At 47.7% G+C, this 17652-nt stretch overlaps 1 protein-coding gene across 7 annotated transcripts in view; it reads left to right on the top strand.

Annotated features, from left to right (window-relative positions):
- The window catches only part of Nav2 (neuron navigator 2), a 379713-nt gene that overhangs the window by 349571 nt on the left and 12490 nt on the right, over positions 1–17652 (top strand). For all 7 annotated transcript variants that reach the window (XM_058576946.1, XM_058576948.1, XM_058576945.1 and 4 more), the window contains 10 exons: positions 2331–2484; positions 3586–3748; positions 4463–4563; positions 6843–6938; positions 8801–8969; positions 12045–12280; positions 14245–14399; positions 14620–14691; positions 16357–16553; positions 17354–17472. In XM_058576946.1, the coding sequence (XP_058432929.1) occupies positions 2331–2484; positions 3586–3748; positions 4463–4563; positions 6843–6938; positions 8801–8969; positions 12045–12280; positions 14245–14399; positions 14620–14691; positions 16357–16553; positions 17354–17472 (1462 nt within the window). The remainder of the gene's footprint in view (positions 1–2330; positions 2485–3585; positions 3749–4462; positions 4564–6842; positions 6939–8800; positions 8970–12044; positions 12281–14244; positions 14400–14619; positions 14692–16356; positions 16554–17353; positions 17473–17652) is intronic.

Genomic DNA, 17652 nt, shown 5'->3' with positions numbered 1-17652 from the left:
TGCTCCCAACACAAGTTTTCTTCATTTTAGTTTGCTTCCCTTTTGTCTTAAGACTATTTCCTGTCACTAAAACAGGTATTACATCACTGGGTAATGTATAAGGAGTAGGAGTTTCTTCAACTCACAATCCTTGCACGTGGTGCTGGCTACTGCTCAGCATCTTGTGGGTCACGGCAGGGCGGAAGGCATCTGGTGCAGTGACGCAAGCCCGCTCACTTGGTCTCTCTTCCTTCTCATAAAACCATGAATGCCATTGCTAGGCCTCATTCTTGTGACCCCATGGAACACCAATGACCTCCCAAAGCCCTACCTCCAGATCTCATTAATATATAATTTTGGGGGGTTTTGACGCAAACGGGTACCCAGACCTATGGCTCCCTTATGAAGTCATTGATTGGCTAAGCTTTGCAAAGTAACCCATGTGACATCATCCACAAAGCGGGTGCTGAGGAAATGTCATCTTTCTTGCTGAGAGAGCTTTCTGGGGAAAAAGTACAGATGACATGGAGGAGGCTCGGGGGGAGCCTGGCTGTGGAGTGCTGGGGGTACCCATCTGACACAATGAAAGCCAGCACAGACTGTTCTCCACCATGAAGTGGAGACCTCAGTATCAGTGCAGGGCATGGTTTGGCCAAGACCAGAGTATCACAGTGGAATTTTTTTCAGACTTGACTGTGTTTAAACCATGAAACTATGGTCCTCTCAAGAAATAACCAGTTTTTATAAGCTTCCCCTGCAAACCTGCTTAACCAAAAAGCAAAAAGTTCCACTTGAAAACCACAGACTATTCAAAGCTCGGAGAGCTGGGTGGAAGGGATGATCTGAATTCTAAAGGCATTTCTGTCTCTCCAACCCTTTTAGCCCCCAATCTGTTTGCTTTAAGTTTCTCATAGATATGGAATGACACTAATAACATTTTTACAAGTTCCTTGCATTTTTTTCAAGATTTAGAAGCCAAGAAGCTTCCTTGGTTGCTAACTTTTAAAACCAAGAGGTGGTTTTACTTTCTTTACCTCTCTCAAATCAAAATAGTTTAGGTGCAGGTCAAGAAAACAGCACCAGAATGGTTCAGTTCAAGTGTTAAATTTTTCTTCTGGCTCCTTCTGTGCCCCAAAATACAATGACATCTCTCTTTTTAAAGTTTTATAAATAATTTTCCTGGGGTGATTAAAATTTCCACCCCTTCAACCAGTTTTACAGGTTAGGTTTTGTTGGGCCCCAAATCCAGCACTCGGGTCTTGGCGAGCAGGCTCACAAGCTCAGAAGCTCCCTGCCACAGAACGGAGGCTGCGTGTTCCCTGTCCCTTCCCTTTTCACACATAGCCAGCTTCAGCTCTGTAGCTTTTTGAACTTGGGGAGAGTGTTGATAGTCCCCACCCCGCCCCATCTTCAATTCAAAAAGTGTCAAAGCCTTCTGTCCTGGATCACTCAGTACCCCAGATCCTAGGATGTTTGGAATTCATGGAACTTTTTTTTTTTCTGTTTTAATAAAACTCTTTTCTGAACATTGCAAGTCATCACAACTTTTATGGTCTCCTGCTTTGTACAAACCTGCCAGGAATCTGAAGACAAACCTAACCAAATAAGCAGTCCAGCCTAGCCTTTTTTAAAGAAAAAGGCTCTCAGCAGTGTCCCACAGTCACTTTAACTTGATATATATCCAGGACTGGAAGATAACTAGTCACGCTGTTGCTTGGCTTTCAGATAGAAAGTCCCCACGTCCACTCTAGTCACTAATTCCCTGAAGCTGATCTTTTGCCTGAAGCATGTGGGGGTGATGCAGGTGGATCTCTCTAGACATATGTCCAGGAGTGAGCTTTTAGAATGAGATAAGATGAGCTTCTTCCCATATCTTTAGGTTTCTTCCTCTTTTTTGGCCAATAAAAATAACCCCTCGGCTGTTTAACCTTGGAGTTCTCTCATCTTGAAAACAGATAGTTGGCCTCAATTCTCTGAGTTTAGAATTCAGAGGCTGCATGGTGTCTTTATGGGGTCCCAGCCATGTATACATTGGGGAGTGTTCAAATGCCCAGGGTTGCTATTCCCTTTACTAGCTCCTGCTTATGCCTCAGTTATTGGGATTTTTGCTGACAGGTGCACCCGAGCCATTCTGATTGCCAGAGCTCTGCAAAGGAATATTGTAGAAAGTAATAAAATCTGTAAATTTTAGGTGCTTTTGGTATTGTCACCTCTAAGAAGCACCAGGAAGGTGGTCGTGCAGAGTTACTACTGAACAAACTCGATGATTGATGTGGGCCACTGGTCAGTAGGGGACTAAAAGGAGCTGGATTCAGAACTGCTTCTGTTAGTGACATTCCCCCTTTCTCTAGAATTTCGGAGTGCATGGATAGTGAAGCCGAGACGGTCATGCAGCTCCGAAATGAGCTGAGAGACAAGGAGATGAAGCTGACGGACATCCGCCTAGAAGCGCTCAGCTCTGCCCACCAGCTCGACCAGCTCCGGGAGGCCATGAACAGGATGCAGGTGAGAGTCCAGAAGGGTGGACTGGGCCCAGGGTTGACTAGAAAGGAGCTCCAGGAGGCTGCTCTGTGCCAAGCCCTGAGGGCTACATCGGAATCTGGTGGCCACCCTCTGCTTTCCTAGCCCCTTTCTCTTTTCAGTCACTTACACATATTGCTCAGTTTTATTAAATAAATAAGAATAAGAACAATCATTCCCCTCATTGCAGAAGAATTTCAGTAGCTCTCCTGCTGCCTCTTGCAGTCTCCTTTGGGACTTAAGGCCTTCTATGGAGCCCTTTTTACTCTTAACCCACACCCTCCCCATTTCACTTTTCATCCTCCACTCAAAGGCCAGATGGAGCCATGAATGGTTTCCTCAGCAAACCCTGGGAGTTTCTGTTCCACACCATTCCCTCCACTGGGAATATCCTTCTATGCATCCCAATGGAACCCTTCCTCCAAGGTTCAGCCTATCAGGTCCTACAGCTGGAAGTTAGTGCCCTCCCGGATACAGTGTAGGTTGGTTCTTGCAGGCATTCCCATCATCTGCCAAGGTAGAAAGACATTTGGATCTTTGTTTTTGTAAAGTAGTTATGAAACAAAAGATTCCTGTGGGTATGCTGAATGGAACCTCACTGGAGAGCAGCATTTCCCAAAGTTGGTTCCCTGAAACATTTGTTCCATGAGAAGCTCTATGAAAGAATAATGCCCTAATCAAGTGTGTTGGGAAATGCTGCACGTCATGTGCCCTTCTCAGACTCATAAAGCACAGCAGCTCATTAAAGACCTTGAAAAAGTCCCACAGTAAAGAAACCTGTGAAACCCAGAGTGACCCAAACCTCTTAGATGACAATTCTTTTTCACTGAACACCCAAGCGGCAGACTGTGGGAAAGTCAAGTTTCTGAGTGCTTCTTCTCAAAGACCAGTTCTCTGCAATGATGGAGCCTGCCCTGCCAGATACATTGTATGTATATAGTGAAGGGTGGCATTACCTGAGGGTGTTACCTACCTTGTCTAGGCTCTCCACTGGGTTCCTGCAGGAACTTCCAGATCCTTTTTCTAGAAAAGGCTTGTTCTCATGGCATCCTCCTAATGAGTGCACTTCTCCCTTACTCTTCACAGAGTGAAATAGAGAAGCTGAAAGCTGAGAACGACCGGCTGAAGTCGGAGTCTCAAGGCAGTGGCTGTAGCCGGGCCCCCTCCCAGGTGTCCATCTCGGCCTCCCCAAGGCAGTCCATGGGCCTCTCCCAGCACAGCCTGAACCTCACTGAGTCAACCAGCCTGGGTGAGTAGCTCTCAGGGCTGGGGGCAGGCCTGGACCTGCAGCTGGCGCTCTGGTCTCCAAGCAGGTGCCCCAAGATAAGCAAGTCAACAGATCAAATGAAGAGGCAACAGGCGTGTGTGCACTTGGGGTGTGTGTGTCTGGGTGTGCGTCTGCTACCAACATGAACCCAGCCATTAGAGTGCTCTCATGCTTTGCTCCAGCGCCCCCAATTGTTCCAGCCGTGAGCTCAGACCCCCTTGCCCACCATGCTGAGCTGTTTGATTCATTTTAAGAGGCTGAGTGCTACAGGCGCACCCCACAGCAGCAGGCCCCAGTGGGGTGATGGCTTGGCCCATGGTCTTCCTGCCTTCCGGATGGTTCCAGCTGGCGCATCATCAGTGAACATGACCTAGGTCCTCCTTGTGAGCATATTGAGGCTGATGCTTTTATTTTTTATCCATGATGCTGCTGCTGCTGTCGTTGTGGTTCAGTTTCTCCCCGCACCTCCATTTGGCAAGATGCACCATCAGCCTGCTGGTTCCTTGGTTGGTCCACCGCTGGTTTCTGTGGTTGCATTCTCCATTCTGCCCCCTCCCCACCCCCTCCCTCACCCTACTTCCCCTGCACCCCGACACCTGGTTTATCCCGCTGCTGTGCCAACAGGCAGCGGGGGTGTCAGGAAGCCGGCTTTGCTGTCCCCATGTGCCTAAGGCTGTTGATGTTTTCCATTCGCAGACTTGTTGCTGGATGACACTGGTGAATGCTCGGCTCGGAAGGAAGGAGGCAGGCATGTTAAGATAGTTGTCAGCTTTCAGGAGGAAATGAAGTGGAAGGAGGTTAGTTGGATCCCTTTCCCTGCTCTGCCTGTTCCTTCCCCAGGTAGAACTACCTAGCTTAGTGACTAATTGTGGAACTGTCTCACTTCCTAGCCTAAGGTGATTTGGAAATACTACTAACGCTTTTCTTAATACAGTAGTCCCCCCTTATCCATGAGGGAGACGGTCCAAGACCCCAGCTGGTGCCCGAAATGGCAGATAGTACCGAACCCTAGAGGCATTAGTTTTTTTCCTAGATATACAAATCTAGGAAAAAGTTTAATGTATACGTTAGGCCCTTTAAAAGACTGACAATAACTATTATCAAAATAGAACAATTATAACAATATACTGGGTGGACCACAAGTAACTGAAAACAGAAAGCAAGATCTCAAATAAGTGGAGACTACTGTAGCCACCACCCCAGTAGCCCCTGACCCCATGAAGGTGAGCGAATGGCACTTCCCTCCCCCATGTCTGTACTAACAAAGTGTACTAAGGACTGTCCCGCGCTGCACTTTCCTGTAATTAGCTAAACATTAACATCCGCAGAAATGTCTATTCTGAGTTTAATATATTCCCAAAGCACTTCCAGTGCAACTCAGCACTTTTAGCATGTAAGGTATGGAGATAAGTTAACTGGAATCCACTGGCCAGGAACGCTAGTTTTCTCTCATCAGAGCCGGCAGACAGAGAGGTAGATGAGTGTGGAGCTGGTGGAGCATCCTGTCACTGACACTGAGTTTTCTGAGTACAGTTTCCATACTAGAGTCTACACCGTTGCCAGAGAAGTGGGTGCAGGTGGGGGCTGACAATAAGAGTTGCATATTAGTAATTAAATTCCAGTGTTGCTCTCTGAATGACCTTGGCCTAAGTGAGTGGGAAAAGGCCTCATGACTCACCATTGCAAGTCCCTTTGAATTTTTAAATTTTTACTTCTTAGCATTTCTAGCCAAAATGTTCTTCTATACAGTTTCAGACAGCTAGAGAACCCTCTGTGACCTTCTAAACAAAATATCTGCAGGCAGACTGCTTTGCCAGGGTTTCCACTTCATGGTTGGCTCACAATCCTCACTGAGTTGGATTAAGTCCTGAATTTTGGAGCTTCCAGGGGTGTTAGGATCATGTGACCTAGAAAGATACAGCAAAGAGGTCCATTTGCAGAACCCGGCTAGTGGAATTACAGTCGCCAAGAGAGAACTTCATCCTTATAGTGTTCCTATAGGAATTGCAGAGAGTCCTGCAAACATAATGTCTTCTAGTGATCATCAATGGGAACAGAGAGCATTTAATTTTTCCAGTTCACAAGTCACTGTCAATAGTTATTTCCTTCTGGATCACTACGCATCAGGTGAGGTTGGCTAACCAGGGGTTATTATCCATCTTACAGCTGAGAAACCAAGACTCACACATCACTTATTTGAGGCCACAGGCAAGTGGTGAATGGGTTCAGGTCATCTCAGCAAGACTGGGGCTCTTTTCTCTGCTATTTTGCTTGACTGCCAGCTGCTCCCTCCCCTCCACCCACACCATCCCTCTCCTAACTGTTGTTGTGAGCATGTGAGATAATTAAAAACCCAACAGAATGGAATGTTCTATCAGTTTTTCTTTAATCAATGTGATTTGTTAGCCCCTGTGGGCATAGATGCAAAAGAAGTAGAGTATTTTTTTGGCCATCTTCCCAGAGTTTGAGTTTTCTAAATTGAGCATGTTTTCCTTTTAATAAGAAAAGTAATGTTATTAAAAATCAAAAAAGAAGAAAAGAAAAAATATTTTGTCTTGAGTAAGTTCTAAGATCTAGCAAGGAAACAAACTTGACTTTAATAATAATAATAAGACAGAAATAGCTAAAATTGAATATAAGCAAGTACAGAATACGTCATTATATATGTTGTGTCCTGAACCTTTGGTGCTCTGAGCCAGGTGGTGAATTGCTGAAGGCTTCTTGGAAGAGGTGAGTTCCCAAGGTTTGAAAAGGCAGAGATGGCAGACAGGAGGTGGGAGGGGATTCTAGGCAAGGGATGTGTGATCCACTTGCTGTACAAGGTGTGCACTTAGCAGGAGGCTCCAGACTCCAGAGAGGAGATTTTTATCTTACCCATTGCAATTTTAACAGTGGAACAGGGAAGGGTTTTGAGGCTGTTGAATTCAATGTAAGTTATGCCTGGCATTGAAACACATAGGACTATTACTCCCCCTCTCAGACATTGGTGGAGTTATGGGGCAATCTAAGTCCTCAGGTGAACAGTGTCAGAAAAGATCCACTTGTTTTTCACCTGCCTACATTTCCTTACCCTTAGGACTCCAGACCACACCTCTTTCTTATTGGCTGCATTGGAGTTAGTGGCAAGACGAAGTGGGATGTGCTCGATGGGGTGGTTAGACGGCTGTTCAAAGTAAGTGTGGCAAGAAGGTAGCTATGGCAGTTTGCCTGGCACAGGGACCTGGGCTCGGGGAGGGAAAGGGAGGCCCCATCCTTAACTTGGCCATTTCTCCAGCCTGGCCCCACTCCACATCCTTACATTGCTGGGACTTGACCCCTGGCTGTCCAGAGAATGGAAGGGCTATGGTAAGTGCAGACTGGTGGTTGGTAAAACTCTATTCATCTGCCTTTGGCAATGACTGGCCAGGTGGTGAGCATCATTTGTGCAGTGATTTGATCCTTTTATGGCAAACTGCTCATGTCTGAATTCTCTTTTTACCTGAGAATTGCCTTATTAAATATGCTCTGGAATACTTGATCTGTGGCTAGGATGAGATACCATTTCCACCTGTTACTTAAAGGGGTTGGGTCTGATTTGCCCATCAGATTCCTATGCCAATGCTTCAGAGTTTTTGATTTGTGCTGCAAATGGCAGGGACATCTGATTGAAGGCCAGCTTCAAGGATGTTGGCAAGTCACTTTTTTGTTCCTGTCAATTATCACTGGACTGGGTGTTTGCCACAGGGGAAGTAGCTAATGAGTACCAAGGGGAACCCTTGAACATAGGTGATTGGAAAGAAGCTTTCAAGCCCTTTTTTTCTGTTGTCCTGAAGTAAATCAATAGCCATCAATATTGTGTTAATCCTATCCCTTCAGTAGTAATATGTTGTCTGTGTCAGAAACCATGCCAAGCCCTTTATTCCCATTTAAGGTTAGAAGGGTGAGGCTTATTAGGCCAGAGCATCTTCCTAAGGCCATGGATCTAGAACTGGACCAATGGTCTAGTCAGTTGTTCTGATTTCCACATCTGACTTAATTAGTAGACCATTGTTTCTTTGTAGCATCTAGACTCAGGTGGCTTCACACAGAGAAAATTCTGTTCTTATTTTCTTTTCCCCCATTTTTTTAATTGGTACATTATAGTTGTACATATTGATGGGCTTTATAATTACATATTTGTATATACACACAATACAACAATACAATTTGGCCAATATCACTCCCCAGCAGAGAATTCTTTTCTTTGATCAAAGATTGTCCCCCATCTTGCAAGCCAGTCTGTGGAAGTGTGATCCAGCAAGAGACATGAGTGGCTTAGGACAGGCAAATTCACCTACCCCAAACAAAACCTTACCTCTACTATAGAGTAGGCATCATCCTTGGGTAGAAAGCAGCAGTGTGGGCTCAGGAGGAAAGGTGAGTACTGGAGGCTCTTTCCTGGGACTCAGCTCAGCCATTTTGTGGCCACCCCAGCCCATGGCCTGAGTTCCACATTCACTGACCTAAATCCTATTGGTCACCTACAAGGAAACACTTCAAATTAAACACACATTCTGCTTTTCAAAACTTCATGGCTGGTTTGGTTTTTTTTTTTTTTTTTTTTGCCCTAGGTTTTATTTATCCTCTTTGTTATCAGCCTGGTCTTCACACTAGGCAACTGGAGGGGTTGGTGAAGAGATTTCCTGTCAGAATTACTTTGGCATGAATTTCCCAGCACGATCACAGGCCCTGATACCTTTGAGACTTCAGCTGGACTTAGGAAGAGCAATTCAGCCTTTCTGTGCGTCGTTCCTCCAGACTAAACATTCACAGTGTTGTGAGGGGTCTGATTTCTTTCCCCAACCCCAACCAAATAAATTTGTATTTTAAGAGGCCTGTGATACGAGGGCATTGTCCCCATAGAGTCACCTCTTCTAGTTCTCATTCCACAGCCCAATTTCAACTCAGTCGTCATCTGAGAAAGAAGAGGGGATGACCGTTAAATCACCCAATGAAAGCATGAGTCACAGGCAGATTTTAGCCATCTCTGATGGGGTCTATTTTTTTTTTCTCCAGGAATACATCATTCACGTCGACCCTGTGAGCCAGCTAGGGCTGAATTCAGACAGTGTTCTCGGCTACAGCATTGGGGAAATCCAGCGGAGCAGCACTTCCGAGACCCCAGAGCTCCTTCCCTGTGGCTACCTGGTGGGAGAGAACACCACCATCTCTGTGACGGTCAAAGGTAATGGGGCCCATTGCAGAGATTGGAGTTTTCAAGAATCGCATCTGAATTTTGTGACGGTGTGAGAAATCATGGCCACGGTTTTGTTTGAGCACACGTATGTGGGTGGTTGCTCATTTCATTCTTTTCTTCGGCCACAATCAGTCTTACCTAAGAAAGTTGAATAGTCTGGCTTTTTCAACCACCATCGGAAACAAATCATTTTAGTTTATTGCTGAAATTATATATCAAAAGATCTCATTAGCTGTATGACTCTAAGGTGATAGAATCTTAATAACCCCATTGAAGTGGCGCCTGGCCAATAGCAGTGAAGGACTCTTGCCAGCAAGCTTTGGATGTGATCCCATTCTACAGAAACCACCATGTGCCGTAGGCTGCAGGGCGGTCGCTCTGAGCATCCTGATGAACTGTGAAACTCTTGCCCACGCCTGATGCTGCTACAGCTTCCGATGCCTCATCACCCAGAGATGTTAAGCCCCAGGCCAAGTGTGTTCCATTGAACTTGGCTCCAAAGTTCTTCATGGGTTCATAAAAAATTTCACAGCCAAATAAATCTAGGAAACCTCAGTGTTATTCCCACTTGAGTTTGGGGACTGAGGGCAGAAGGACATCAGTCCATTGAAGATCTTTTAGTTAGTAAAAAACCTGTTTAGACAACCACAGTGGTGTACACACATAATCTCAGCTACTTAGGAGGCTGGGGCAGGTGTTTAGCCTGCAACTTGACCAGAACCCATTTCAAAATAAAAAGTCCAGCGTGTAGCTCAGTGGTATAGCATGCGTTAGTCATTTCTGTGGATGGGAAGAGAGGAAGTTTATAGTCCAATCTTTTCCAAATTTAAAACTTATTTATTTATGTATTCCATGAACCACATAATTAGTAGACTCTGATAAGCCCTGTACAAGGCCTATCTTTCACTTGCGGCATGTCTTACTTCCCCGAAAGGCACTAATCTCTGCTGTCAATTCAACATTATAATTTTGTAGTAGTTTCATACAAGTTTTATTTTCTAGTAAGTATTTTCTCCAAAAGCACCCCAACATTCCCCACTAGCAGGAAACCAAATCCACCTCTGCTAGAGACAAGTGGTGCATTGCTGCTTAGGCCTCAATCTAGCCTCACTGGTAAGGGCAATTCCATATTGTACCTTGAACTACAAGTGACAGAAACCAACGCAAAAGTAGCTATAGCATAAAAGGGAATGTATAAATTCAGATACCTGGGAAATTCAGGGTTATGCCTCAGGCACAGCTGGATCTAGATACTCAGTGTCCTCAGGACCAGGCCTGCCTCTGCGTGGTTCATCACTGATTGCTTTTGTTTAGCTGTCTGCACATGGTTGATGAAATGGCCCCTGGTGACTTTTATTCTTCTTTCTAGCATAGGAACCTAAAGGAAAGAGACGTCTTTGGAAGTATAACAGAAAATGTCTAGGGCTAAACTCTGGCTCTCCATAAGTTAAATATCCAACACTGAGTCAATCATTATGATAAGGGTGAAGCTTTGGTCCACCCCAGTTACAAGCCTACCCTTTTGGGGGGACAGAGGGATGAATGAACTCCACTTGAACCACCTGGAATGAGTTGAGCTCCCTATGAGAAAGATTTTTTTTAAAAAAAATTGTGGCACTAGGACTTGAATCCAGCATCCCTGGTCCTTTTTATTCTATATTTTGAGATGGGGTTTTACCCATGTTGCTGAACCTGGAGAACCTTGGCCTCCTGAGTTGCTAGGATTGCAGGTATGTGCCATCATGCCTGGACTGTGAGAAAGAATTCTTGTACAGAGAAACAAGAAGAGATGCCAGGCACATCAACACAATAACTGTCCATGACAAGAACCCTCTCAGAAGAGCCTTTCTGTCCTCAGCATCTTGTCTTTTACCCGTGCTGCCAGGCATTCTCACTTGGAGTGGTACGAGGGGAAGGGGGTGTGACTTGGCATATTCTGAAGTGAGTGTGTCTGCAAGATAGTCACTGCCTGGGTGTTTTACTGCAGAAGAACAAAACAGCAACATATATGCAGAAAGTGTTTGAGTGATATTTTCCTGTTATTATTGGTTTTTTTTAATTGTCACTATTATTAAATTTGGACTAAAGGCTCTACCCACACACATCGAGGTTTGAGCCAGTGTAAGCTGTCTTGAGCTCAGTAGGAGGAGGATCTTAGGCCTGTCCCTAGCAGATAGGCATTTGGGGACCTTCATCTTGGTCATTCTGGAGCAGCCGTTGCTTCAGGAGGTTACTCCTGGTTGGGGGAGGATTAGAAACGAGCATATAAACGCATTAGGGGTGTCTGCTTAGTGAGTAATTATGTGCAAGGATGATGCCATTATAAAACAAAATAAATTCCCTTCAGTTTACTTTTTCACTTACATATGCTGGTTTCCTTGGGGAATTTTTAAACAGAATCACATTAGACTCTGACTGGCTAACTTCAGGTGGATCTTTTCTTGGGGATGATATCATGAAATATTAAAGCCAACTTTCCCGGTTAATAAAGTTGTCCCAGAAAGCCAAGGGGAAAGATCAGTTCCAGCTTGTCATTGGGGATCAGGGTGTTCAGATGCAGGTTTCTGCCCAGGTAGGCTGGTACTCACATTCCAAAATCCATTGGCCCCACCTTGCATTGTTCCTTGTTTTCATGATAAAAATGCTGAGGCCTTCATGATAAATCCATCTGTGGGTGGCAGTGGTGACAGGCAGGAGAGGGCAGCAGGGAGAGGCAACTCTAAGGATATGGCAGACACAGGTGGAGGAGACTCGGGTGTAACTTGGGCAGATAGGCCAGCAGAGCCTGGAGTCTCAGCACCGCAGAGGACAGATGACTGAGGGCCCAGATATTAAGGTCAAGTCTGAAGGTGGGAAAGTCAGCCAAGATGGGAGCCAGAAGCACAAGGTGCTATTGAACAGGGAGGTGACTTCCCAGGGCAGCAGCAGTGTCCTGTGAGCTCCTAGTACATCTGGGTGAGCAGCAGTCTCAGGTGAGTGGGCTGCCAAGGAAAGGGATCACATCAGGTCTCCGAAAGCACAGAACATTACCCTTCCTACAGGCTTCTCTTCTCTCAAATGCAGGGCTCGCAGAAAACAGCCTGGATTCCTTGGTGTTTGAGTCCCTGATCCCCAAGCCCATCCTGCAGCGCTACGTCTCCCTGCTCACAGAGCACCGGCGGATCATTCTCTCTGGCCCCAGTGGCACCGGGAAAACCTACCTGGCCAACCGGCTGTCGGAGTATGTGGTGCTTCGAGAGGGACGGGAATTGACCGACGGGGTCATCGCCACCTTTAATGTGGACCATAAGTCCAGCAAGGTGAGGAGGTCATTTTGAACCTGCTGCATTTGAGGTCCTTTCAGAACTGATGATACCACCAGCTTCCTGAGGAGGAAAGAGGGCAGAATGAGGTGGGCCGAATGGGGCTGGCAGAAGGGAAGCCTCTGACTCGGGTCCTGCCAGGCAGAGGCTCCCTGTATGGGTTGAGTCGATCCCATTCACTTCTGATCCTCAGTGCTAGCAGTTCTCAAGATTGCCCCAGATACATACCAGGTTGGTTCACCAAGAATTTATCATGAGCCTACTATGTGATATTGTTTTTCCAAAATAAAACCTTTTGTGGGAAAACTACAGTAACACCAGTAACGATAATAAATAACTGCGCACATTTATGGACTGCTCGCCCCATGAACCAGACTCTTCCTCCTCACAGTAATACCTTCAAGGGAGTGGTTGTCACTGTCCCCATGTTACAGAGGAGGGAACAGAAGCTTAAGGCAGATTCATCTTGTGCCTGAGACCACTCAGATGGTACTAAATAGTGGAACTTGAGCTCAAGTTGAAGTGCCAGGTTCTTGAGCCCTGTGGGCAGCAAATACACTCCTTCCCACTCCATAAAGAGCAATGGGAACCTGTGTGGAAGGAGTCCGACCTAATCCCAGGGAAGGGCTGTGAAGGGCTTTCTCAGACCTGTCCTTTAGTTCATGCAGTGATGGATTGCTCACTCTGGCTGCCCTGTTGCAAAAGGGCCAGAGAATCAAAGATGAATCAGAAATGGCTCCCCTGCCTTATGACCACTTGGTATGCTTAAAGACACAGAGCCCTAGACCTCATGCTTTCCTAAGTGACCAGGTTGTGCGGGCCCAGGAAATCTGGGCCTTCCCATTCTTAAGTTCCCCAAGTGATTTCAGTATAAGGACAGGACAAAAGAAAGTGAAGCCTTCTGTGTGAATTAGAGAAGGAAGGCCGTCCAGCAGGTAGCTGGGGAGCAAGCCCAGGCTGGGTTTCAGCTCTCACTTCCCCTCCCCTGGGCGGGGCCCTCTTCGTACACAGCATGCTGCAGGGCTGAGGGCTCTGAATCTCAGAAGCCAGGAGCCCTGTTCTTGACAGATGCCTGAGGTCAAAAACATGAGAAGAAGTGGGGCTGCAAGAACTAGTAAAATGTTGAGCTTTTTCTACTGCCAGCAAACCCCATTTAACTTGAAAGGGAGACCAGGTCTGGGTATGTGCTTGTAGGAGGTAGAAGAAAGTCACCCTGCTGAGCTAGGCCAGCATCTAGGACAGGCTATTGTGGCGGAGACACTGGGTTAGGCACCTGAGTCTGAGCCCACCCCACACCTTACCCTGGTGAAATCTCGGGCGAGCTACCTGACTGACCTGTCTCATCACAGTACCTGCCTAATGGGGTTATTGGGCTACTGGATCTCATGTCTGCCTCAAGGGATACCAGCTATTGTGATGATAATGTTATCAGGCAGCCATTCTGGGTTCTCTAGGGCATCCTTACCTCACCATCTTCCCCTGCCAGCCTTTCCCCATCACACCAACACACTCTCTGTTCCTTTCCTGAGGCATGCCCTACCCTAGGCTCACTGGGCTGCAGTTCCAATCCCAGCTGTGCCAATGCCCCACCCCTTCTTCAGGGTTTAGTTCAAAGCCTGAGCCCTCTACAGGGCCTTCCAGGATCCCCCATGCTTGTAGATTGTCCTCCCTTGTGCTGCTCATTGGGTCAGCCATAGCACTGATCAGTATCCTCCCGTGTGTGGCTGGGCCTCTGCAGCACTGATGGACCCAAGGCTTCTGTGTGTACAGCTCTTCTGTGTGTACTTTGCTCACCCCCTGGCCACCCGGCATCCCCTGATGCCCAGTAGCAGACAGCTGCTCAGAATGTGTTCACCAGGGTGGGAGAGGGGCTTCCGCCTGCACTGGCCTGGGTAAATGAGGCCCTGAGCATGCACAGCCATTCACCAGCTTGCTTTCCTCTGCGTTCCGGATCTCTATAGGAATTGCGGCAGTACCTGTCCAACCTTGCCGATCAATGCAACAGTGAGAACAATGCTGTGGACATGCCCCTCGTCATCATCCTGGATAACCTGCATCACGTCAGCTCTCTGGGCGAGATCTTCAATGGGCTGCTCAACTGCAAGTACCACAAATGGTAAAGGCCTGTTCTGGACCCCAGCATCCCTGAGCGAGTGTGCTGCTGTCTGCAGGTGGCCCAGGCCAACATGGCAGTGAGGCGATGTGTGCACATTGGGCAGGGAGGGGAGGTAGCTAGCCCATCCATGTCCTGGATGTACAGATGCCACAGGCCCCCATGAGCCCCTCATTCTCCAGCTGGCCTAGCTCACAAGCTTTCTCTTTCTGTTTCCCCACAGCCCTTACATCATTGGCACAATGAACCAGGCTACCTCTTCTACTCCCAACCTGCAGCTGCACCATAACTTCAGGTAAGTCATTACTTCCCTTGTCCAGTTGGACGATGAAATCACAAGGAAGGAAAGCAAGCCCACGTGAGGCAGGAGCCCTTTTTGGGTGTCTGTTATGCCGAGCATCTTGTTAAGTAGTTTCCCCAACTTAATTCATTTAATTCTTACTTTGGCCTCAAGTATTTACGTTTGTCATTCTTAGTTCACAAATGGGCAAACTGAGGCTCAGAGAATTTAATGACTCACATGAAATCATGTAGCTGGTCAGTGGCAGAGCTGAAGCTTCAACCTGGTTTAAGTTTCTCTGACCCTCAACCTGCTGGAGTAGTGTCCAGGAAGCAGCTGTGCAGGGGCTGTTGGCCCTTGGCCACTCCTGTGGGTTACCAGAGATGCCTCCCTTTGTCCCAAGTGAGCATTGGCAATGACAATCAAAGTTACGAATGACCCCACATAGCTGGGTCTGTGGTCCTTCACGGTCCTGCGTGAATTCCTGGTCGCTCGTCTCCCCCTCCCTGTTTGCCCCAGCACTCCTCGGACTCTCTCCCAGCCAGGGTATGGGGACTGTTTGACTCTGTATGTGGGGTTGTGTGGCTGCTTACCTCAGCATCGCTCAGCACCCTTCCCGCTGCCTGTACCTCCTCTGACTCGGCCTCACCCCCCTGGGCCCTTAGATGAGGGTAAAAATTTGTCTCCTGGACTGGGACCCCCGGTTCATCTTTGAGAGAGACCTATTAAAAGTGGTCTGGACTGTAACTATCAGAAAAATGTCAGCTACTCCAGGTCACCAAGAACAGGCTGCCCTCATTTTGTCATCCTGTCTGTGCTTTCTCTTGACTGTCCCTTGAGCCCATCCTCCCACCCACCCTAAGCCCCAGCACTGCTGCCTCTCCCAGCACAATGCTAACCAGCATGCCTGCTGCCTGGCCCCCTGCAGGCCACCTTCTGCACCATGGCAGCCGGGGTGAGCCTTCCAGAATGCTCATCTGACCACAGGCCTGGACTTAAAGTCTTTCAGTGGCTCCCCGTGGCCTTCAGAATGAGATCTCCTTAATAGGGCAGGTCAAGCCTAAACCCAGGCTATACTGAGCCTCTGGCAGCAATTCAGAACATCCCAGGCCTTTCCCAGGCCTCTGCAAAGGCTGCCTCATGCTCCCCACCTCCCACCTTGACACCCGCTCCTGCCTTTCCTCGTGTTGCTGCCCCATCATCCCTTCCGTCCCAGCCCTTCCCTGATTCCTTGGGCTTCATCATGTCTCAGCTCTTCATTTGCTTGTCCACCTCCTCCCATCCCAGACTGCAAACTGCTGAAGGCCAGGGGCCATGTCAGAGACATTGTTAGTGCTCCATAACTTTATGCAGAGCCTGGCACCGAGCACAAGGGGCAGTCTCTCGCAGTGGCTAGAGCTCAGACTGCCTTGGTTCGGATCTTAGATCTTCTATTAACTAGCTATTGGATCCTGGACAAGTTATATAACTCAGCTTTGCTATCTATAAAATAGGCATGGCGATAATACTTATTTTGTAGGGTTGCCATTTATGGTGAATTCACATGTACACTGTGGAGAAGTGTTCCATGGTCTTATGTTAGTATCCGTCTATACACTTCCCATTCCTAATAAGCTTTTGATCTTGGGATTGGCCATCGTTGTACTCACTCTCATCACTGTTGATCCTGATTTCCCCTAGGTGGGTGCTTTGTGCCAACCATACGGAGCCCGTGAAGGGTTTCCTTGGCCGGTTCCTGAGGAGGAAGCTCATGGAAACGGAGATCAGTGAGCGGGTACGGAATGTGGAGCTGGTGAAAATCATTGACTGGATTCCTAAGGTCTGGCATCACCTCAACCGCTTCCTGGAGGCTCACAGCTCCTCAGACGTCACCATCGGTAGGTGGGAGGCTGGGCACAGGGTGCAAGCTGGCTGGCAGGCACTGCTCCGGGCCCTGGGGGTCCTCTGGTTCCTGGCCCGGGCAGCACTCCACAGGATGTTGGGCAACACTGTCCTTCAGGATAAGGAAGTGAGCAGAGGGGCAATTGCAGACGGAGATAGACCCCAGACCCCAGTGATCAGCAGAGGAGAACTGTGTCCTACCCAGGCTGGTGGAGAAACGGCCAGCTCAGTAAAGAGCCCCCACCCCAAGTCTTCCCAGGCTGAGACTACTCTTTGGGATTGGCTTTGCTTTACTTTTAAGTCTTAACAGCATTTCTGCAGCTTAGGGATTTAGAACAGAGGAGAGAAGACCACCAATCATCTGCCACCCCGACATCATCATCTCAATGTGAGGCTATTTCTTCTGGCCTTGTCCATGTTCACTGGGGGTGCAATCACAGTGTGCATGTAGGCTGTCCCCCCCACACACACACTATTGCCATGGGCCTTCTGTGTTGCTCCTCCATCTTAAAAATTATTTTTGAAAGCTGAAAAATAATCAAATGCAGGTGTTCCATTGTTTTTTCAACCATTTCTGTCTCTTGGACATGCAGTGTTCTTGCATTCTTTAAAATCAATATTAATAATACCAGAGAACATCTTCTCCATAAAGCCCCTCCTCTCCTCGTCTTTGACGGGTGCAGGAGGGAGTCAGCCAACAGCTGGTACTTCTGCCATCAGCCCAGCCAAGGCTCAAAAAACCCCACATCTGCTCTGAGGGGTGCTTGCTCTGATATATTTTCAATGTGGTCCCCAGGCCCCCGGCTCTTCCTGTCATGCCCCATCGATGTGGACGGCTCACGGGTGTGGTTCACCGACCTGTGGAACTACTCCATTATCCCCTATCTCCTGGAAGCCGTGAGAGAAGGACTCCAGGTGAGAAGCACACCACTTTCTCCCCCTCAGAGTTGAGGAGGACTATCCTGGCAACCCGATGAGTTGGTCTTATCTTTTCCTTTAAGAATCTGACTGACATGAGGTGACCAGCCCTCACCTGTGTAGCCATAAGTCTAGCACAAGGTAGAAATGATTGGTTGTAAGTCCTGGTCCAGCCAC

This window comes from Marmota monax, unplaced genomic scaffold (assembly GCF_021218885.2).
Source record: "Marmota monax isolate L192 unplaced genomic scaffold, Marmota_monax_Labrador192_F-V1.1 WCK01_AAM20220418_F8-fsc00061, whole genome shotgun sequence".
In the NCBI taxonomy this organism is placed as follows: Eukaryota; Metazoa; Chordata; class Mammalia; order Rodentia; family Sciuridae; genus Marmota; species Marmota monax.
Note: the sequence above shows the minus strand (reverse complement) of the source record. Positions and strands in the feature narration are given on the sequence as shown.